This window comes from Barbus barbus (genome assembly GCF_936440315.1).
Source record: "Barbus barbus genome assembly, chromosome: 1".
Classification (NCBI taxonomy): domain Eukaryota; kingdom Metazoa; phylum Chordata; class Actinopteri; order Cypriniformes; family Cyprinidae; genus Barbus; species Barbus barbus.
In genome coordinates this window covers 4,525,774-4,549,221 of record NC_136729.1, presented here as the reverse complement: position 1 = coordinate 4,549,221, position 23,448 = coordinate 4,525,774, and the positions used below count along the sequence as shown (strand labels likewise).

General features: G+C 37.6%; 1 protein-coding gene across 3 annotated transcripts; it reads right to left on the bottom strand.

Moving 5' to 3' along the window:
* Positions 1-277: 277 nt before the first annotated feature.
* Positions 278-22,906, bottom strand: LOC306875130 (H(+)/Cl(-) exchange transporter 5-like). 3 transcript variants are annotated; one of them, XM_079425549.1, is made up of 14 exons: positions 22,741-22,906; positions 21,520-21,655; positions 17,748-17,896; positions 17,576-17,675; positions 14,292-14,479; positions 12,994-13,116; positions 10,899-11,105; positions 10,494-10,574; positions 7,363-7,926; positions 6,120-6,306; positions 5,477-5,875; positions 5,205-5,246; positions 2,365-2,581; positions 278-710 (listed from the first exon to the last, which is right to left on the bottom strand). In XM_079425549.1, the coding sequence occupies exons 2-14, from the start codon at positions 21,647-21,649 to the stop codon at positions 620-622; spliced, it is 2,478 nt and encodes an 825-aa protein (XP_079281675.1). In that variant the 5' UTR covers positions 21,650-21,655; positions 22,741-22,906; the 3' UTR covers positions 278-619. The 3 variants fall into 3 exon arrangements, with proteins under 3 accessions (XP_079281675.1, XP_079281676.1, XP_079281677.1); XM_079425550.1 differs by lacking the exon at positions 5,205-5,246; XM_079425551.1 differs by lacking the exons at positions 5,205-5,246; positions 22,741-22,906 and having other exon boundaries at positions 21,520-21,716.
* Positions 22,907-23,448: the final 542 nt, after the last annotated feature.

Here is a 23,448-nt window from a genome sequence, read left to right as displayed (position 1 = left end):
GCTCGACACACGCAGGTTCTGACAAGACACCCTTAACGTACGTTTCCCAGATCATCTCAGGAATGTTCTCACCCTTCTGAAGTTCCTTTCGAGGTCAAACGTCACTCCAGGGATGGAAACCCTGCTAAAAAATAGCTTGAACTACTCTTAGATTGTTGGCTGGCTTAAAACCATCTCACTCCCATTCAGATAAATGCCCAAAACCAGCAACCCAGACCAGCCTGGGATACTAACAACCATATGAAGCTAGTTCAAGCTACTTTTTTTTTTTTTTTTTAAGTAGACTAAGGCACCATAAATGAAAAGAAAAAAAGAAAAATACAAAAAGAAATCATTGATCCCCATATTTAAATATATACGTGTAGGCAAGCCTGATGTGAGGTTCACAGGTGTGAGAGGACAGCATTTTTCACATCGTCTCTGTAGCCTCGGGACAGGCTAAACAGCTCCCGTCTGAACAGGTCCAAAAAAAAAACTGCCTTAGTCCACTCTCACACCACTGTATAATAGCAGTACCTCAGCAACACACACGGTCCTACCACCATCATCGTCATCATCGCAGGATGATTCAGCCCTCCTGCGTGTGTGTGCAGGAGCGCCCATTCAGTCTTGAGAGTCTTCAGTTGAAGAGGATTGAATCTGGGTCTCTGTTGGCCATCTGCGCCATGTGTTTAAGAATGTCCTTTTTAGTGATGATTCCCAGCAAACGCCTGCAAAGAGAGGGAGAAAAAGGATTCTTGTTTTTAATTAATACAAATCACTGAGCTATCAAGTCACACAAATCAAACAGACAATTATTGAACAGATGGTACTTGTTAGCATATGCATGAGAGAGACTATGTTTGCATAAAAGTTCAAGGCCACATGTTCAAAGCGTGCATGAATTTTTCCAGTCTTGCTTTTTATATTATGTCATTTCCTTTTATTGTCCTAGATAGACTTGAAGGGTGGATCATAGGAATCCGAGAAAGACCAACAGCCACGTTGATCCGCTCAACATCGGGACCGGATTAAAACACACACTTTAAAAAAGGCAAAACAACTCTAGCAAGAATCAGCTTCAGCTGTTTTGAACAAATATGGTAGGGAGCGCTCTTATAAGAAAGGACATTTGTGGAAACTTTTATAAGCATAAATTCCCTCCATCTCAGAAATGCTGAGATTGTTTTATTTAATCAGTGGATATTTGCAGTGTATTTCTCAGGTCAATTTATTTGTATAGCGCTATTCACAATGCAGACTGTTTCAAAGTGGCTAGTGAGCATGCCAATGGCAAGAGTGCGGAGGAAAAACTCTCCAAGATGTTCACGTAGTTGTGGATGAGTCCAGTCCCACTAGTATTTGTAAATATTAAGCAGCAAAACGACTATTTAAATATGACTCTGCCTGTCTGTTAATGTATGGCGCAGATGCACGCGTGAGGCTTGCAGTGATATTAACGTCTGCCGCCTCACTAAATGAGGACATAAATACATGAACAATATCTCCAGAACTGCTCTGAGAGTCACTTCATGAGCATTTGACCATTTCATTTGAGTAAAACTATCATATACACATAGAAATGTAAAGGTATTCACGGCAACCCGTCAAAATAAAAGTTTGGGTTTCAATTGTAGACATTGCGGCAGAAATATATTCCTATTGTTCAGTAGAATGTACATAATAGCCTACTAAAATGATTAAAACCTTATTTTTAAGGAATAATCATCAAATATGTCTTCAATGTTTTAACTGTAAAAAATAGGATGTATTTAAATTTTCATTAATTAAAAAATTAATGTTTTAATGCCGGAAAAAAATGAACTTATTCTTAAATAAAATAAGCTAAAACGGCTAAAAATAAAGATGTAAGCTGACATTGTTTCATTTTTTTTTTTATAATTCTATATCATTTTGAGGCCCCCTTGGTAGTGTACAGAGACCCTCTAATGGGCCCTGGCAATGATGTATAGCACACAAAAATACTGTAAAAATGACCATTTATTTTCAGTACTGAGAAGGATCATTTAAGTACATTTATACTCAACGTTTCTCTCAACTCTTGTCCAGCACTTTGAAAGAGAGCTTAGCTCTTTGCAAGCTATTTTAGGGTTGCCTTATCAGATTGTGATGCTGTTTTTGTCCAAATTAGGTTATCTTAGAAGTTTGCGTAGTTCCACATGTGTTGCCTTTAATGCTTGGTAGCTCACCAGGTTTTGAACCAGAGCTAACATGTAGCTGTGTTCATACAGCTATAACTGAGACATGATCACTGAAAATAACAGCCTCATTCTGCTTCTCATGGGAGAAAACAAATATCTGCTACACTTGTATCTCATCTACTGCTTCAAACAGACCACACATCATCCATGTCCACAGACTCACCCGTTCTGAATGACGAGGCACTGCCGCAGGCCGAGCTTGCGGAAGATGTCCACTACGATTTCCATGGGCGTGTGCACGGTGACCGTAAAGGGGCTGAGGTCCAAGATGCTGCGCAGTTTGACTGCAGGAGGAGCACTGGGTGACATGGGTGGATCACATTCAGTGAACAGGATGGGAGACATGCTGACCATACCCTCCTGATGCCGCCGGGCATTTTCTAAGATGATGGAGTGGGAAAAAAAACAGGGAACTTAGCTGGATAATCTCAACACTAATGCATTATTTACAAGTGTTCATTAGCAAAAATTCTGTGGCAACCCATGAACCGTGCAGAAACCATCACATCACATACAAAACTGGCAAGAACTGGCTGAAATCACTGCTTCCAATCTGATTGGCTGGCCGCTCTAAAACGACTTGGATTCAGTGTACACCAGTTTTTAATCAGTCATCCAGGAAACAAAGTTGCACTTACAAGGCGCCAGGCTGACAAAATCTCTGTGGTATCAACTATTTGACTGATAATCAAGGGTTTGGTCTGAGACATTTAGTAGCAAGAAAATAAGATACCATCAGACACAACTTGATCTCCTCTAAATATCAGGGGGAAAAAAGAAAAGAAAAACTACTTTGAGACTGTGGTCGGTTGCATCAGTCAGTTGTCTGGTTTGTAAGATTCTAACAGTCAAACTGATGACATGATGCAAGCAATTTTTACAGAAAAAGAGCAATATAAGGCCTAGAAATAAAGAGTAGGTTTATTTTATTTTTAAATCATACGTAACCCAATCTTTTGAAAGATACTTTATCACAGTTTCCACAAAAAAAATATTAAGCAGCACAATGGTTTTCAACATTGCTAATAAAATACGTGTTTATTGGGCAGCCAATCAGCATATTCAAATGCATTTCTGAAGGATCATGTGAAACTAAAGACGGGACTGAATTCATTTCACAATATTAGTTTTAAAATAAATGCAGGGTCTTGGTGGTTATAAGAGACTTATTTTAACAACATAAATATTTTGAATTATTACTACTGCATTTATTTGATTTGGTGCTCAAAAAACATTATTAATGATGAAGTAGTTGTGCATTTTTGTAAGTCTTATAGTTGAAGTGAAGCAGTCAGGTTTACATTAGTAAACTTATTTCCACTTGTGAAGTTATAAAAGCATTTCTTTACTTTTTCAACACACTTGTTTTGAAATGGAGGAAGACAAACATTTGAGCCACAACTGAGCCTATAATAAGTGTAACTGCTTATGCATTTGAGCTAATATGGCGAGGGGGCCAAGCAGTAATACCATTATGGGTGGAAGAAGTCATGAACCTGTGTAGAGCAGGGGCCTGTATCATGATGGTGGCTAAACAAACTCAGGGTTACAGGGTTAGTTTTGAGTTGACAAAACCAAACCAGTTCAATCCGGCTTTGTTGGTACCATGAAGCTGATCATCAACTTTCTCTGTCAACTCAGGCTTGATCCTGAGTTAATGGAGCTCGTGCACATGAAAGTGTGACATCAGTAATGAGCAGCCAATCACATGCCTTGAAACTGGGATTCACTTCTCGTGAGAGAGTCAGTGCGAATTCACTACCAAAGATTAAAAGATTGAACAATATGAAGAATTTAAACACATTTACACAGCAAGATGAAACAATCGATCCATTAAAGAGGAAAACTTATTTTACCATATAAGTGCAAGTAAAATTTGTAAAGTTTATAATATTTATAGATATAACAACACTTAAAAATTGAAACTCATATGTAGTCATGTTTACACCTATTGATTCTAAAACGTATTTATATTGCATATTATCTATGTTTATATTAATTTAAAATAAAAGCTTAATAATTACTATTAAATTAAGCTGTCTTGTGTAATGGATTAAGGGTATACTAATTATATAAATAATAAAAAATAATTATGTCTAAAAATCACATGATTTTATCTTTAAAAATGTTTTATGTAGCGTCCTTTAATTTGGAGTAAGAGAAACTGGAGGAGTGGCTTTATTGCGTCAGAGATGTGTCACTTTGCTTGAAGCTGATTGGTCAAATTTCAGATTGAGATCTCTAAACCAGAACATAACCTGCCCCGGAGCAGGTTAGCCGTGCAGCGTAAGATACCATGGCAACGAACACCGATTAAAGCCGAGCTACTTTCATAGTACCTAAAACCCAGGGTTGGCGGAAACTAAGCTGAAACATAGCTGGCTAGCCACCTAATCCGGCTTCATGGTACAGGCCCCAGGTCTGTAACAATACATGTTTACATACATACTCGTCAAAACAGCCATTCTGACATAATTGTGTGTCCATTTGCACACGAAGGTGCGAAAGATAATTCAATTTGATATTTACGCGTTGTCCGAGCTGCAGGTTTTTGCATCCACGCGCACAGAAACGATCCATCACAGCGCACGAGAACCACACTGAAATCTCTTTTGAGTTTTCTTGCACTTGAATGGCTTAAACTGACGAGACTTAAAACATGTGAGAATGATAAGCTTTCTTTAGGAAGCAGCTCTAGCCAGATCGTTCAGATAGGTGGTTAGATTTGGCATCCTGCTAACAGCAGATAAGCTAATTATATTTGCAGGTGACCATAAGATGTGTTACATAGCACTACTGTTGAACGAGCCTGTGTAATGCAAATATTTATGAAAGGTCTCACATAACAATAAGATGCGACATGAACGATACTGTATGAAGTTTACACCAAAACTACGTGACATTTTGATGTTGGATATTCATTTAAATTATGGTGAAAACCAAAAACATTTGTGTGTTCAAATAACATGCGATTTCAAAAATGACAGAAATGCTTAAACCTACCCCGTGATGTCACACATTGTGGTATTGCAAGATGGCGGCACCCTTGTTTCAAACAAAACATAATTTTTTCTTTAAAATGGTTAGATTAATCATGTTTGTTAAATGTATTTTTAATTAAAGTAGCAATCAGTTTACTAAATAATGTAAACTTGACTGCTTCACTTCTTTAAATGTGACTTTTGTTCATTCACACACATACACACCTTGTTTTATTTGACTGAGAAAACCCTGTAAATAGCATAAATGTGAAAGACCAATAAAAAGACTCTCACCTAAGGATATGACCAGATCCCTCCTCAACACAAAGCCCACCAGTCTCTGAGACTGCTGTGACATCACCACAGGAAAGCCGCTGTAGGTGGTGTCTGCGATGAGTCTCTCCACCTCTTCTACAGTCATTCTGCTCTCCGTCAGTACAGACAGTGGTGGGTCGCTCCGTCGCGGCCGCATCACATCCGTGGCAAGAGTCTTGTGACGGAATTCTTCTTTGGGCTCCAAAAAGGGGTAACCATTGAGGCGGATGTGAGCTTCGTAGATGCTCTCGCGACCCAGAGCGTCCGCGACCCATTTGCTGGTCATGGCGGCAGCCATTAGGGGCACAATGTACTCTAAACCTCCCGTCAGCTCGAACATAATGACCACCAGAGAGACAGTCATGCGGGTTACACCACCTAGAAATAAAAAAATAAAAAAACAACAATGCAGCAATGCAAATTATAAAGCTAAAAACACTTCATTAAAAATGCGACAGAGTCAATGACTCTGCAAGGTCAAGCTATGTTCCTGAAAGCCACCATTAAATGCTTCTGCGTGGAAGACTGCACAAGGCAATTTGGTTGCGAAGTGAAAAATAAATCATCTGGAAAATTAATGTTAAGGACATTTTCACAGAGTTGCAGCTGAATCACCCCTCACCCAGACAGGCTGCTGCGCCCACCATGGCATACAGGCCCGGCGTGATGCAGTCTGCCCCTGGAGAGCACCAGCCTCTGAAAATGTCCCGTTCGTGGTGGCGTATGGCCAGCTGCTCCATGCACACACCAAGAAGTCGGCCTGCTATGGCCCCCACTGCCATACTGGGTATGAATAAACCGGATGGCACCTGGAGAGAGAACAAGGAGGTACACAGAATAAAAAGATAGGGAGATGGCAGAGTTTACTTGATATGCTTTGCCAACTTCTCAAAACGTGTTTTTTTTTTTTAAAGTTTTATTGTGACTGGGCTGAATCAATACCACATTGTTGCCTTTCTCGTGATGCCAACCACTGGTACTGAGTATTAATAATAAATAGATACCCAAGGCCACAAACAAATAAACGATCTCTGAGGATGAACCAAAAAAATACAAATAAATAATAATAATAATAATAATAATAATGTAATTGTTAGGTCCAAATTTGTTTGGAATACATGTAGAGGAATATATCAATATTGTTATTAAAATTGACTATGATTGTTTGCACTAATTGAAATAAAAGCTGAAATAAAGTAAAAAATATTAGATAAATAAAATATAAATATTGGTAAAAAAAAATTTGGAGCATGTGATACTTTTTTCTTTGATTCTTTGATGAATACAAAGTTAAAAAGAGCAGGATTTGTTCAAAACAGAAATCTTTTCTAACAATATAAATATTTACTGTCTTTCTATTTATTTAACATATCCCTCCTGAATAAAAGTATAATTTTTTTTTTTTTAAATGTACTGACCCCAAACTTTTGAATAACTATAATAAATAAGAAACTTAAAAAATCTTGCTTTGCCAGCTAAATTAAATAAAATAATAAATAAAGTTGAAGAACTAAAATAACTAAACAATTAAATAAAAATAAACCTAAATGGAAATATTTATAAATCCTAAAACTAATAAAAATGACAAGTCACATAACACAATTACTAAAACTAAAATTAAAATGAAAAAAAAAAATAAAAAGCAATTCAAAATATTTAAAATACTATAACACTAAGACCACTCGGAAACTCGTCACGTGATAAAACCAAGAAACAGAAAACTATCCAAAATTATATTGTACCATGGTAAATCTGTGGTATTAAAGAGTTACTGTCTAAACTATTATATTAACACATTTAACACTCAAAACTGTGCTGATATTTGAATCTGTTTCGCTTTCAAAAAATACATCTAGGTCTGTTACCTTCATGCCAAATGTAATCACAGTGAAGAACATCTTTAAGACCAATGCAAGAGCTAGCTGCCACATAGCTGTATAGAGACCTTGCCCCGCCAGCCGAGCCCCCAGACCATTAGCGGCAGTGGCATTAACACTTCCTGATGCGTTTCCACTGTTGCTGGCGTAGCTGCAGAGTTTCGATGAGTCCAGCAGACCACAGTCATTAAACAGCTCTGAGATCAGTTCGCTGCTGCTCATCCGGGTGTACTCGATTGGGAACGCTAGCAACGCTGTGAACAGGGTGACCACCACAACCTCGAGGACAGGGTAGTGCCCAAGGCAGGTGTTCTTTCGGAGACGGCACCAGGCAATGTTAGCACGAATAAAGATAGCCCCCCAAACGCCACCGAAGATGCCCAGAAGCACAAAAGGTATGAGTTCCAGAAGATGCCAGGGAGTGTGGAAGTCCACGTAGAAAAGGACCAATCGGCTGTTGCCGAAGGGATTAATGGAGCGAAGGGTGAATGCTGCGACAAGAGCAGCGAAGAACGAACGCCACATAGTCTTCAGAGGGAAGTAGTAGCTGACCTGAAAAAGAGATACATGAGAAATATGTTCACTGTCAGATATTAAAACAACATTCAGCAGATGTTTTCACCATTTGTTTAAGGCCCCGTTTGCATTAGTGCATTTTCGTTTTAAAACGCATAACGGTTACACCTATCATTTACACTACTCCAACGTTTTCAAGGTTGAAAATGGACACTGTAGACCCCGTTTTAGTTTGAAAACTCCAGGGTTGCGTTTCAGTGTAAACGGACCAAAACGGAGACTTTTGAAAACGATGGCACGGCTGCCCACGTATCCTTGATGACCGTGTAAACAATAACATCATGCTCATTGTTATACCCATAGATACGTATAGGTAGATTTCCCATTCAACCGCTCCAAGCACGTAGACGCATCCACCATCTAAATAATAGGGCATCTACATCCACATATCTATGGTTATGCATGCATGAATGGTCACGTGGCATGCGTTTTAGTTTGTGTAGTGTAGACGGAGATCGTTTCTGAAATGCAGCGGAAACGCCAGTGTAGACGAGGATCATTTTGGTTCTAAAACGCTGTTTTAAAACGAAAACGCACTAGAGTAAACGGGGCCAAAGATTCAGATATTTAGACTACTCTGAAAAAGGTTTGGGGTCAGTGAAAAGTCAGAAGCAAATGAATACATTTATTCAGCAAGGACACATTCCATAAAAGCTTATTACACATTAAATCAAAAGCGACGTTGAAGAAATAATGCTGTCCTGAATTTTCTATTCATCAAAGAATCCTGAAAAGAAGCATCACGGTTTCCACAAAAATATTAAGCAGCATATCTGCTTTCAACATAGTTAAGAAATGTTTCAGGAACACTTTACTTAAAGCCTTTATGTATAATGCATTATAACATTAGTTATTATCACACATTAATTATGCCTTGTATTTCACCTTATCTACCCGTAAGAGAGTCAAACCCAGATTCTATAAAGGTGTTAGTAGCTTGTTTACAGGAGGTAAAGGCCTGGATGGCAGCTTTTGATGCTTAATGAAGATAAAACTGAGGTTATTGTTTTTGGCCCCAAGAATCAAGAAGTAATTCAGTGTTTAAATTGAACGCACCTGGCTGACTTTATTAAAACCCATGTGAAGGACTTGGGCTTTGTTTTGGATAGTGAATTAAAGATGGACAGGCAAATAAACACGGTTGTGAGATCTTGTTTTTTTACATTTACGTTTGCTAGCGAAAACGAAACCGTTCCTATCCACTACTGATTTGGAGAAAGCTATAAGGGCTATCATTTTCACTCGAATGGATTATTGAAACTCCTTTTATTTTGGAGTTGATTGCGGTCCATTGGGGTGCCTACAGAGAATTCAGAACGCAGCGGCAAGAATCATTAAGACAAAATATGACACTAAATTGACTGCCGGTACGGCTTTTTATTTCATTATTTTAGTTTTTAAGGCCCCTGGGTATGTGTCAAGTATGGTATCAGTCTATACTCATTCGAGATCTCTGAGGTCCGAAAATCAACACCTCCTTTGTGTTACTAGGACAAAATACAAACACAGGGGTCCGAAACTGTGGAATAACCTCCCTCTTACTATTAGATCTGTTAACTCGCTACCGGTTTTTATAGCTATATTAAAAGCTCATCTAATGAGGAGTTGTTGTGATGCAGGTTTAGTTATTATAATTGTGCCTATGTTGTTATGTGATGCGTGTTGTCATGTGTGATGTTTTTTTTTATATAATTTGATTGTGATATTGTGAAGCCCTTTGGGCAACCTGGGTGATGAACTGTGCTATATAAATAAGCGAACAAGAACTTATCAATTCATTGTTACACTATGCATTTTAAAGATTTACAACATGTATTATAGCACACATTAATATAATGCATTAAAATAAATATAATGCATTATAGCCTTTAATAACCATTTATAATGCATTACAAATAAAGACTTTACGGTAACTGGAGACTATATTTTAAACTGTATTAAAATCGAAAACAATTACTTTTAAATTGTAATAATATTTAACAATATTACTGACCAAAATAAATGCAGTCTTGGTAAGCATAAAATAATTTTCACAAACATTACAAATTATTATTATCTACCCCAAACATTTGAACAGTAATGTATGTGTGAATTTGTGTCTCATGGTGCGACTCATTTTTTGTGCCTTTCAAAAATACAATACATAATCAAGAGGTAAAGTCCGAAGACAATAATAATAAGAATCTATGATAAACATAAAAAAAAAATAATAATAATTTGTGGGGAATAAAGTTATTTTAGGGAATTATAACCATGTTGTGTTCATAATGAGAAGGCTTTTATTGGTTTATTAATTTATAAAGTGAAGTAAAGCAGTTTTGTTTTTATAATATTAATTTTTGTTTTGTTCATAATCAAATTATATCATCACGACAGGTATGAGTCTCTCAGTTGGTCATGATTATAAAATAAACCACTCAAAAAGCAATCTGGGCTTATACTGGTTTATTTGACTGATTGTATAATAACCCCTTCAAAAGAAAAACAAATCAGAAATATATATCTCTGTTTATGGAAGGACTGCTGAAATAAAAAATGCTTACCTCTTCCAGACTGAAAAGCACCCCTCCAATAGGAGCACCAAACGCTACAGACACTCCCACTGCAGATGCTGCAGACAACACCTTACACACACACACATTCTTATTTCCTGAGTAAAATGCACAATAAAGAGCATATTCACCCAACTGAATTCACGAATTCAACGAATCATACAAAGCCTCGTCTGTTTGCTATTTCTATTACCAAACAGGCACTGGCAACTTCCAGCACATCAGTTAACAGAGACCAAGCCAAGAGGCTTATATCAATGTATTATATTACAAGATTTGATCCAAGACACAAAATACTTTGTTACTTTTCCATCAGTCTATCCCACACTCCCCTCTCCCTTATCTCTCCATCACTCCATTCCTCCTCTCCTTATCTCCCACCCCAGTTCCTCTCACCTCTCGTCTCTTGGCCTCATTTCGACGGTATTTGGTGAAGAAATGGCATAGGATGTTTGCGCAGCAGCAGGCGACGTGAACCAGCGGCCCCTCCTTCCCCAGACTGAGGCCAGACGAGACGGCCAGCACCAGCGTGATGGTCTTGATGATCAAAGTCCACTTCCCTAGATAACCCCGAATTATAAAGCCACTCAGGATGGTCTTAATCTGCAAGAATTCAGGATTGGTTATTCAGGATTCAAAATGATTCAATAGATGGCCATTTTCCAGACCATAAGTTGAAGATCGGTTTTTATTTACTTAAGCAGTTATTCTTGGCATACGAACATGTCTTAATGGATCGTTTTAAAAATGTCCTTAAATCTCCTCCTCCACATGAATTTAAATCAGCAGTACAACTACAATAATCTAACATGGGGTTTTGTCAGACAGACAGTGTGACTTATGTCAGAAAGCCCTTCATTGTTCTTTCTGCCAAGGTTAGAGAGCAGACGCAATTGTGGTTGAACTTCTGAAAACTGTACAGAAAATCGTAGAATTTGGAAAATTATAATAAACAGATATAATCTGTATCCAACTGCTAGTCTTTTTCACTATCTCACTTTAGACAGTTTTAAATTGAAAACGATTAAAAAAGATTTGAATGTATAAAACGGCTATTAAAGTCTGACTCACTACTGCGCGTTAGCAGTGGGTGGGGTGTTTTTTAAAATCTCATTTAAAGTGAAGCTGAAGAGACATTGTGATTGTATGACTGGAGAAAAGCTCTACAATGAGTGATTTGTTGGGACAAGAGCTTGAACGAGTGGAGAGATACAGTGGCATGCGAAAGTTTGGGAACCCCTTGCAGAATCTGTGAAAATGTGGATAATTTTACCAAAATAAGAGAGATCATACAAAATGCATGTTATTTTTTATTTAGTGCTGTCCTGAGTAAGATATTTTCCATAAAAGATGTTTACATATAGTCCACAAGACAAACAAATAGCTGAAATTATTAAAATAACCACATTCAAAAGTTTGTGAACCCTTGGTTCTTAATACTGTGTGTGGTTACCTGGATGATCTACGACTGTTTTTTTGTTTTTTGATGGTTGTTCATGAGTCCCTTGTTTGTTCTGAACAGTTCAACTGAGCACTGTTCTTCAGAAAAATCCTCCAGGTCCTGCAGAATCTTCAGTTTTCCAGCATCTTTTGCATATTTGAACCCTTTCCAGCAGTAACTGTATGATTTTGAGATCCACCTTTTCACGCTGAGGATGATTGAGGGACTCAAACACAACAATTAAAAAAGGTTCAAACATTCACTGATGCTCCTGAAGGAAACACGATGCATTAAGAGCCGGGGGGTGAAAACTTTTGAACAGGATGAAGATGTCCAAATTTTTCTTATTTTGTTGAAATATCATATTTTTCCATTTAGTACTGCCCTTCTGACGCGACAGAAGATACTTGCATGTTTCCTGGAAGACAAATGAAGTACAATTTACCTTGATCTTCAAATTCAAAAAGTTTTCACCCCCGGCTCTTAATGCATCGTGTTTCCTTCAGGAGCATCAGTGAATGTTTGAACCTTTTTCAATAGTTGTGTTTGAGTCCTCAATCATCCTCAACGTGAAAAGGTGGATCTCAAAATCATACAGTTACTGCTGGAAAGGGTTCAAATATGCAAAAGATGCTGGAAAACTGAAGATTCTGCAGGACCTGGAGGATTTTTCTGAAGAACAGTGCTCAGTTGAACTGTTCAGAACAAACAAGGGACTCATGAACAACCATCACAAAACAAAAAAACAGTCGTAGATCATCCAGGTAACCACACACAGTATTAAGAACCAAGGGTTCCCAAACTTTTGAATGTGGTTATTTTAATAATTTCAGCAATTTTTTTGTCTTGTGGACTATATGTAAACATCTTTTATGGAAAATATCTTACTCAGGACAGCACTAAATAAAAAATAACATGCATTTTGTATGATCTCTCTTATTTTGGTAAAATTATCCACATTTTCACAGATTCTGCAAGGGGTTCCCAAACTTTCGATCCCCACTGTATATTACATAACTAGAGTGTGTGAGCATTTGATGAGCATCTCACCTCTGGTATTCCTGAACCGCAGGCATAAGGGGCAAAGGCTCTCACCAGAATCACTGCGAGGAAGGCGAAGAGAAGGGCCCAGCACGCATACATGAAATAATTCACCACATACAATCCGGGCCCCTGCAGGACACACACAAGATACAAGTGAAACAAAAGCATCTTATACACCGTCACCCCCTACAGGACATATTCATAGTTAGGCCACAATTATTTTTACATGCTACATACATTCTAAAGTCTGTCAAACTCGATTTATAATTTTGAGTCTAAAAATAATAAAGAAATGAATACTGGAAGATTTGAGGAGTCATACATCCTTATTAAGGCTTGAACCTCCCTCGCCGATGATGTGTTGGTTTACGAGTCTTTAAAATAATGAGATAGCATCCTAAAAATGATCTAAATTCAGATGTGAATAAATGTTTAAAATTTTTACAAAAGTAAAAATAGAATAAAATCAAAGATTAAAATTATTGTCATTTCTTCAATAACAATATTGTAGCTTTGTCTTCATATCACAAGGGGGTGATATACACTACCATTCAGAAGTTTGGGGTTAGAAATTAGGGGATGTTAGAAATTATTATTTCAAATAAATTCTGAAAAAAAAACTATCACTGTTTCCACGAAATTATCTTCAAGATTAAAAAGATTAAATGTTTCTTGAGTACCAAATCAGCAGATATTGTGACACTAAAGACTGGAGTTTTTAATCAGTGATACATTTTAAAACATTAAAAATCAATCAGTCATTTTAATTTGTAACAATATTTTAATATTCAATTGTTAATATATTTCTTCAAATAAATTCATCATTGTTGATCATAAAGGACTTGGTTTTTAAAAATGTTACTGACCCCAAACGTCTTAACGGTAGTACATATAAACAAGTGAAGGACTCGAACCGCAGTGAAGAAAGGCACCTGGAACTCATTTCTTAAGCCTTCGCAAAACACTTTGCCAAATCTTTGCGCTAAACATGCCTGTAAAGCTTGGATTCTGCTAAATTGGAAACACTTATTACAACAATCAGACAGAAAATTAAAAGGAAGCATACATCCGTCCTTCATCTGTCAACATGTCAGTAACAATGTGATATTTTATGAAAACAAGAACCACGAATGTTTGCGCTCTCTAATGTCACTGGAAAAATGAATGCAAAATTTGATTCAAAGCAGTAGACCACAACATAATGATGAAATGATTACAGATGTAATATTCTCATCCTGGTATTGTGCTCTCGCACTGGTAACATGGATCTCGGTCACACAATGCGCGCTGAGACCTGAACCCACCTTACTGTCTCCAACCATGAGTTCTGCCCAGCTTTTCCACTGAGGACACTTGTCTCTTTCCTGGAAAGTGGTCTCGTTGGAAGCCCAGCAGCAGTGCTCGTGATTAAACCAGAACCCATTCAAACACACGCCCTCTTTAAGGTCTGTCATCCAATGGGCAGCGATGTCTATACCTCCAGCCAAGGCCCCTGGGAGACATGGGACACAAATGACCTTCAATTCACATCACATGAACATTTTTCATACAATAATGAATTATCACTACTTTTTACATTTTCTAAAGAGAATGTGAGTGGTGTTTGCTAATGCAGACCTGCCACCATAATGCTACGATATTTTGGGAGTTTGCCAGATCATGCTATATGGTTTCTACAGTGCCGTTTTAGCACATTGCTAGGTTTGCGCTTATAGGCCCAAGTCAAACAAGCTCATCCTCAAGTTTCTACAATATTCTAGATATGATCCTAGTACCTTCTTCATTGCAAGTTTATAGATTATTTTCCCCAATTTTTATGTTGTCCATCAGGCTAAAATCTTAGGTCTGACAGTGAAGAAAAGTAATAGTATATCTCTTGTCAACATTTGAGGTCTCACTGTTCTCCCTATATCACAAATGGTGTGTAATAGGTTGTGTACTTATGAGCAAGAGTAATACTGCTGCTCGCTAATTTTCTTTTTATGAGTTATGACGGCCGTATTGCGATTTTAGGGATTAATGTTTATATTGTTTGTATCTTTATGATTTCACGATTTAAGTGTGTATTTTTGTGTGCGTATTAATTTTGTTGGTATTGTACTTTATTTTGCTGTATTCTCAGTTTGACTAAAATGAATGTCACATGACCCTTCCTGATTAATTTAACCTGGAAGTATTGGTACAAATTGAATGAATATTTCAGTGTTAAGGGCATTGATTTGAGTGTGATTACCTAGTTAAGAGTGTTTTACTGCAAGCAGTCTTAATTGCTGATATACCAGAAAATTAAATTACTGCGGGTATTGTGAGAGATCGCCACACGTCATGTACCACATGCACAGACAAAATCAGAGGCAAGACTTAAAGAGCTTAATTCTGCTTTATTAAAGACAAATGAAATTAGAAAATCTTCCCGTGATAAACGTTTAACACCAAAGATGCAGGAGTTAAAAGAGCAAGAACTGGTTCAAAAGGAAAGGAAGTTCAAATCTGCATATGAGAAGATTTATGTTAGAGATGTTCGTTCAAAGTTAAAACATGAGTGCTCTGAAAGTGATTTGTGTGACATGATGGATGAGGTTGAGAAGAAAGAGTCTGAATTGAAAGAGTTATATGATGACGCACGACTCAAAGCAGTACCAAGCCAAGAAGTTAGGAGACAAATTGATGCATGCTCAGCTGTGACTGCAGACTTGATGAAATTAATGAGGGAATACACTTACTGGAAGATGGCATGGAGTTTGATGCCGAAGCTGAGAAAGCAAGATTGCGTATGCTGTTGGGCTGTGAGTATGCTAGGTCCATATATGGATCCACAGTTTCTAGAGCCACAGTTCTTAGTAATCACTCTAAACCCCCTTCAGAGTCTGCGAGTATTTCCGCTAAAAGGGCAGAGACTGCTGCGTTTTAAAAGTTATCCATGTGAATGAAGTTGTCCAACTTGCGATGCCCCTTCCTTTCAAAGCACGTCACCTCCTTTCAAATAAGAAGTTTGCAGTTGTACGGCCAAAGCACCTTAAAAGAAAATTGGACCGGAATCTTCAAGTCTTTGATTGCTCAGCTAAGTTCGAAGGTACTGCCTTGAATGACCATCTATTGACTGGGTCTGATCTTCCCAATAGGCTGACTGGAGTGCGTTGCTGTTTCTTTAAATACTCAATTGCTGGCATGTGTGACATTGAGAAAATGAAGCTGCATCTTCATAAAGGCATTTCTGACAACAGAGAAGTTCTGGAGTCCATTAGTGTGCATGACTGTACTGCTGAGGTGAAGACGGTTGATTTTCATCACGACTATCTTCCAGGACAGAATATCTTTGCGAAAGCAGAGTACATTGTACAGAGCGTCTCCTCCACCTTTAATGTTGAGCTTAATGGGAAACGTCCCACATGACGTGGAATTTTCTCCATTGTGGCTTTAGTTTACGTTTTATTGGGGTTCTTGGCTCCATTTGTCACGTTTGGCAAGAGGGTCCTGCAAGAGATATGCCTTAAGGGCATGGGTCGGTATGAATCCGTACCCACTGAGCTAAGGCCAAGGTGGGAGAGTTGGCTGAATGATCTACCCAACCTAGGTAGACTACAGATCCCAAGATGCTTCACACCTCTAAACTTCAGGAAGTGCCTAAGAACTGAATTGCATCACTTTTTCAATGGTAGCAGTCAAGGTTATGGTTAGTGCTCCTACATTAGACTGGTGCAGAAGGCCACAATAAAGATGGGGGATCGGGGGTTGGGAAAAAGTGGCGAACGCCTCACTAAACTCTCTATTGTTTAACGTCCTATTTAAAAGTTAGTAGTTCTTGTAGCCAAAAGTTGCAAATTTAAAAATGCCCTAACACTTTATTAGAATTTTAGTCACACTGATATCATGTAGGTATTAGTTGGTGTCTTGGTCACATGTTGAGTTTGTATTGTTGAATATTGTTCAATATTGGAATACGAGCAATTTGTTCATTTTAAAGAGTGTATGAATTATGTTGTGGGGTTGGAATTATGTTGGTTAATTTCATGTATTGTGTTGACGCCTGGAAATTTCCATTGATTATTTGATTGTTTGCATTTTGCATGTTTTTCAAATAAGTCAAGGGTAATTTGGTGGGAGTGTAGCTGACGCTGATAGGTCAGTTATGAGTTATGACGGCCGTATTGCGATTTTAGGGATTAATGTTTATATTGTTTGTATCAATTTGTTTGTATACAAACTGTAAATACCCTCAAATTAAAGCTGACAGTCTGCAGTTAAAGCACATCTTGTTCGTTTAATTTGAAATCCATTGTGGTGGTGTATAGAGCCAAAAATGTTAGAATTGTGTCGATGTCCCAATATTTATGGACCTGACTGTATTTGGGTCATATATTCCAAGAAGTGGGCTAGAATCTGTGATTGCGAAGTACAGTAAAGTGCGGTGACTGACCGCTACACATTCACCTCAAAACATTAGATTCATCTGTGCTGGAGCCGTGCCAGAGTACAACCCACGCACGCAAGATAACTCCGCAAGTAACTGCAATTCCAGGTTTTCAAACAGAGATGGCGACAAAGAAGCAAAACTAGAAATAGGGAAGTAAACAGGAAGTGGCCTCACCTGACATGAGTCCAATAAGAAGCATCAGAAGCCAGCCAGAAAAGGCATCACTGATGCTGAAGAGCAAGGCTACTGTGGACTGCGTACTCTTATTGGTGATCTGAAAGAAAGATGAGGTGTTAAAGCAGGAACTGAAGGGTGAGGTTTCATAAGCAGTTTCATTCCTACTCACCTCTCTATGCCGATCTCTGTCTTTAGACTTCTCCCTAACCCAGTCGATGGTGTTGAAGTCCTCGTAGGTGCCAATGCCAGGAACGGGGTCATCCAGTAGATCCATAAGCTTGGGACTGTTGTTAGGCCTCCATTCTGCTTTACAGCAGCCTACAGGGACAACACACAACACATTCTAATGGGAAACCAGCAGACACTCAGTGCAGCAGTGCATGCCTATGCCATTTTTCTATTGCGCAAATAAAATGGCAATTAATCATGGACAATTCCCATTGTGGTCTGAGAGGAATTACAGATAATCAGTTCACTAATGCATTGTCAGTCAGAGCTGCTAGTGTGTGTGATATCACTGACAGGTCCAAAATAATGCACTTTGACAGAGCCAGACAGACTTAACAAAAAGAAAAGGACTGAAGTTGACCTCAACCGCTGACCACAAATAACACTAGATGAAGTCAAAATACAAGCCAGTTAGAACAGGATACACAGTGAATATCACATGTGTTCACACAATACATAAAGTACTTTTATTTTACTTCTAGCATGTTTACTGAGAAACAACGAATAACCTTGAAAACACAAAATCCTTTATTCCAAGAAGAAATAGGATTTAAGTAATTGAACATTTAGCTACATTTACAGTCAATACTTCAAACAAAATACATATTAAAGGCCATGAAAACAAAAACAGTGAATGTATTATAGCATTGCAACACTACAATCTAAAATAACACGTTTTGAAGCAGAAGTTAAATTCACTAAACTAAAAATTAAAACAAATAAAACCAAAAGCACAGACTAATTGTATTAATTGTGTAATCTATCCCCATTACAGTCACTTTTTATAGTTAGTGCTATCATAAAGATACACATAATTGTACGTTTAAAATTTTAAACATGGTACATTTATTGTCCAACAACAAATATTTTAGTAAAATGTATATTTTAGTCAAAATTACTCTATTGTGCTCTTTCTGTTTGGCGCCGCCTCGTTTACTGACGTCTGTGAAGTTTAGTGGAGAATCGCGTGCAGAAGGCTCACGAACTCCTGACAGCAAAATTAAAATCTTTCCATTATCTCCTAACATTTACAGATGGAATATATACCTGTGAAATGTAAGTTATGCACTGAGGAAAACTCCACATCTAAAACATATTAAACAGCCTATCTGTCAGCACACGAGGCAAACCGCTTTAAACTACACGTTAACTACATCATACAAGCTATTTTAAATAAATATGTTTATTTTTCAGATGCGCTCGTATGGAACTAAGGTATATCGATATAAATTGCCTCCTCATACCATTATAAAAAAATATATCGATATATCGTACAAACTTGATATACCGCCCAGCCCTACACAAAGAATTTGTACTGATGATTAAGAGGACTGAAACACACGTCAAATGTTTCCGATCAAACAGGTTTAGCTGGTCGAACACAAAGAAACCAGGCCTTCAGACTGGTTCTAAAATGTAATACAAATTCAAAGATTCATGTTCAACTTGAAACAAGGCCTCTGACAGCACAGCACAAGGCAAAAATGTGCAAAAAAAGGCCAGCAAACATTTTACTCTCAACAGAATCTTCTTCACTGCTTAATTACAGATGCAAGTGTCGTCTTAAATTGTAATTAGGCGCTCGTGTTGTAATCAAAACGTTTGCCATTCCACAGCAAAGCTTTGTTTTTCTTTTTAATCTTACACTTGCATTTTTGGTTGTCTTTTTTAATGTTTGAATGTCTAAAATCATACTCAAATAGGCTGAAGAGGGTTAACAGGAAATTTTAGCACTCAAAATAGATTTGCATTTAGATGTTTACTCGCTGTTTAATGCAGGACATGAATGCATTTAACCTGCCATTACAAATGTATAAATAATGTTGATGTCGAAATTGTGCAAAAAGAGGAAATAAGGTGTTTAAAACGCAAGTCTCTTGATTAACTTGTTTATTGAACTGTTGTAAAACTATATCATTTGAAATCATGGTAATATTTGGAGAAAAATGGCACTCTTGGTGTGAAATTGATTAACTACATTAAGTGGTATAAATAAATTTTTTGCCGTCATGTATTGAATTTGTGATCATTCTAAATACATTTTAATAGACCGAATCATGCAGTGAAAGAACACACTCTAAATACACACTCGCACTAGTCTAGTCTTCAAATAAGATCCTCAAATCTGGCCCACTCCTGCAGAGTTTAGCTCTAACCCTAATCAAACATACCTGAGCATGCTAATCAGAGTCTTCAAGATCATTAGAAAATCAGGTGAGTTTGATCAGGGTTGGAGCTAAACTCTGCAGCAGATTGGCCCTCCAGGGAAAGATTTGAGGAACCCTGGTCTAGACGCTTTCAGCGCGAGCGCTTCGTGGGTAGAGCCTGGTTTATACTTGCTGCGTCAACACGAGCGCAAAGGTGCGCGCAGCGGACTGAGCGCAACAGAGGATTTGGTTTTCAAACTAAAGTAAAAGACAACTTCTTAAACCAGAGAAGATGAACGTTGATATTCTCGTAGGAAAAAAAAAAAACATGCAAGTCCTGTCAGCGACAGCCAGTTTAGTTTTACTTTTTGTTTTAGTTTTGAAAAGCTTATTATCTTTGCTGTTTACCTCAAGTTTCGGAACGTGATTCGGAAATAATTTTGATAAATTTTAAACATGGTGGAGGGGACAACCATTGCTGCTTTCAATGCTGTTCTCACAACAACTACATCCCTTTGTCTTGTAGCTAAAGTCGTGTATTTATAGGCTAGATGTGAACGATCATTCGAAGCATATAGTATGTTTAATAAGCAGTGAAATAAGCATGTATTTGACCGAAATTCCAGAACTGTCTGCAAACTGCATGTATAGCACGGTGAATGTTTATATGATTGTCAACCAATGGAATGATACATTTTATTATTTCCGACATAAAAGCACTTGAATACGACAAGCTCGTAATCACGACTTCATACACTGAACAAAATTATGAACGCAACACTTTTGTTTTTGCCCCCATTTTTCATGAGCTGGACTCAAAGATCTAAGACTTTTTCTGTGTACACAAAAGGCCTATTTCTCTCAAATATGGTTCACAAATCTGTCTAAATCTGTGTTAGTGAGCACTTCTCCTTTGCCGAGATAATCCATCCACCTCACAGGTGTGGCATATCAAGATGCTGATTAGACAGCATGATTATTGCATATTTAAAAATATAGCATACTATAAAAACCTGTTGCATCAAATATGACACTCAGTAAAAAAAACAATATGCAAACTTTTTTATTTAGATTTTTTTTTAAGAATTTGTATAAAACGGTTCCATTTTAAAGAAACTAGACATTCTGACTATTATTTCATAAATCAGGCTTGACAAGGTTAAGGTAAAACAGACAAGAAGGAAAGAGTGAAATGAGGAAGGTGGTGCAGATTGTGAAGTAGACATGTAAAAGGAACTTCCTGGTATAATAACAGTCTGTCAGTGACTTCACACACAGCATCATCAGTATCTGTGCAGAGAACAAAGTGATCTGATGCCACCAAACAGACACCAGATGTTTTACAAAACAAATGTGTGATACTCCATTCAAACTGTAGTCTATGCTTTATCTATCAATTTTGCTTGTAACAAAAAAAAACTAAACACCAAAACAAGTCAGTTACTTGTTTTGTCTTGCAAAACATAAAGTTCTTTTGATAAAAGCTAATAAAAAATAAAAAAAAGTGCAGTGTGTCTAATCTAATATAAGAGGTTAATATCATGTTTTGTAGCGCGTGCGTGTTACCCGCGCTGTAATCTCGGTCCAGAGGAGGGACATCCTCACTGAAGTCCACTGTAACATCTGAAATATCCACCAGCTCATCATCACTGCTTCCACTCGGATAAGTATCGTTGCAAAACCCTCCGTTGTCCATCGTCACCTTTGTCAGAGCGGAGAGAACATAAGGTTATTCTTCATCTACTTATCGTCCTCAGCAGTCTGTTGCGAAATTATGACATCGTTCCAGTAAAACAGATATGAACAATGACTAATAAACATGATACAATTGCAGTAAATGGTGTGTTTATCAAGAGTTTTAATGATTACACTGGTCACGCTGAATGTTATTAAGAAGCTAAGAAGAAGTGATTCATACGAGTCTAGAATTCAGAAATGTGTTTCTAATTCCCTTACCTAAAAAAAAAGAATCGGCTCATAAGAGTCATTCGTTCAAGAATCGGAATACGCTAGTCGCGCTGTATGTTTTGATTCCCTAAAAAGAATCGGCTGATACGAGTCATTCGTTCAAGAATCGGAATACGCTAGTCGCGCTGTATGTTTTGATTCCCTAAAAAGAATCGGCTCATACGAGTCATTCGTTCAAGATTCGGAATACGCTAGTCGCGCTGTATGTTTTGATTCCCTAAAGACCGTCAGATGAATCATTTGTTCGTGAATCACTCTACACTGCAGAGCCAATGGCGGTGTAAGTATTTGTAGCCTATAGGTCGAGTAAGTAAGTTAGTGCAGGAAATTAATAAAAAACCGGTTTCCAACCTACAGCAAAATAGGGCATCGGTCACCCACCTTTCAACTAGGCTTCACTGAAATGATGATAGTAAAACTCACTCAGGTTTCAAACTCCACCACTTTATCTTGCTCCGCTAACATTTTCCAAACCAACTAAAATAGCCTATAACGCAAACAATTTCCAAAAACACAATATCCTCGTATGACGGCTTCTAACATAAGTGAAGCAAAAAAATACTGATTTTATTGACCACGTTTAAAGTCAGTCAATTATTGCAGAGCTAGAGCAATAAAGCGACCTAGTTATTGATGTCCTCTGTTTGTTCACGAAGTAGCTGATAACACTTTTCCCTTTGGATGTTTTACCACATCTAAACAACACAGCTGTCATTCATCTAGCGACTCTTCAATCGATGCAAATTCGTTCTTTTGAATGATTCGATCAGGCCAAATGACTCAGTTGGCTAGATCTGAGCAAAAAAGTGTGATGCATACCACTGTGGGTCTTCAGGTAGTGGTCGCTATTAGTTAGTACTGGACTTCACGGAGGCGCCAGGTCTTGTGATCTGGATTTTAAAGTCCTTCGGAGATTTATCCCACAGCCTCTCCTCCTCCAGTCCGAGCGCATAGAGCCGAAAGAGGAAGGTGTCCGTGTACCGATGCATCGCTGGGGGGTTTAATTCAAGAACAGCTGAACTTGACGTGTTTGGAGGTCAATAGCGCCATCCAACGTCTTGGGGAGTTACTGAAATTAATTAAATTTTTCTCGAGCAGCACTCACATTTAGTAGTGTGACGACAATTTTAAGCATTTTTCTAATTATTGTATAATAATTCAACATTAAGTTGTTGACCTCATATTAATTGAAAGACGTGGATAATCTTAGTATTAAAAATCATAATGTAGAAAATATGTAAAAGTGTAAAAATTTTAGTTTAAATGAGCGACTACGGGGGAAATCTTGGTATATAAAAATATGATTTCAGAACTGCGTAAATTAGATGTGATTAAAATGATAACTAGTTACAGTACATATCCATTAGCCTACATCGAGCATATTTTTCATTTATACACTGACGCTCAAAAGGTTGGCATCAGTAAGATTTTTAATGTTTTAAAGAAGTTTCTTCTGCTCATCAAGGCTGTGTCTATTTGATCAAAAATAGATTTAAAAAAACTGTTATTTTGTGAAATATTATTGCA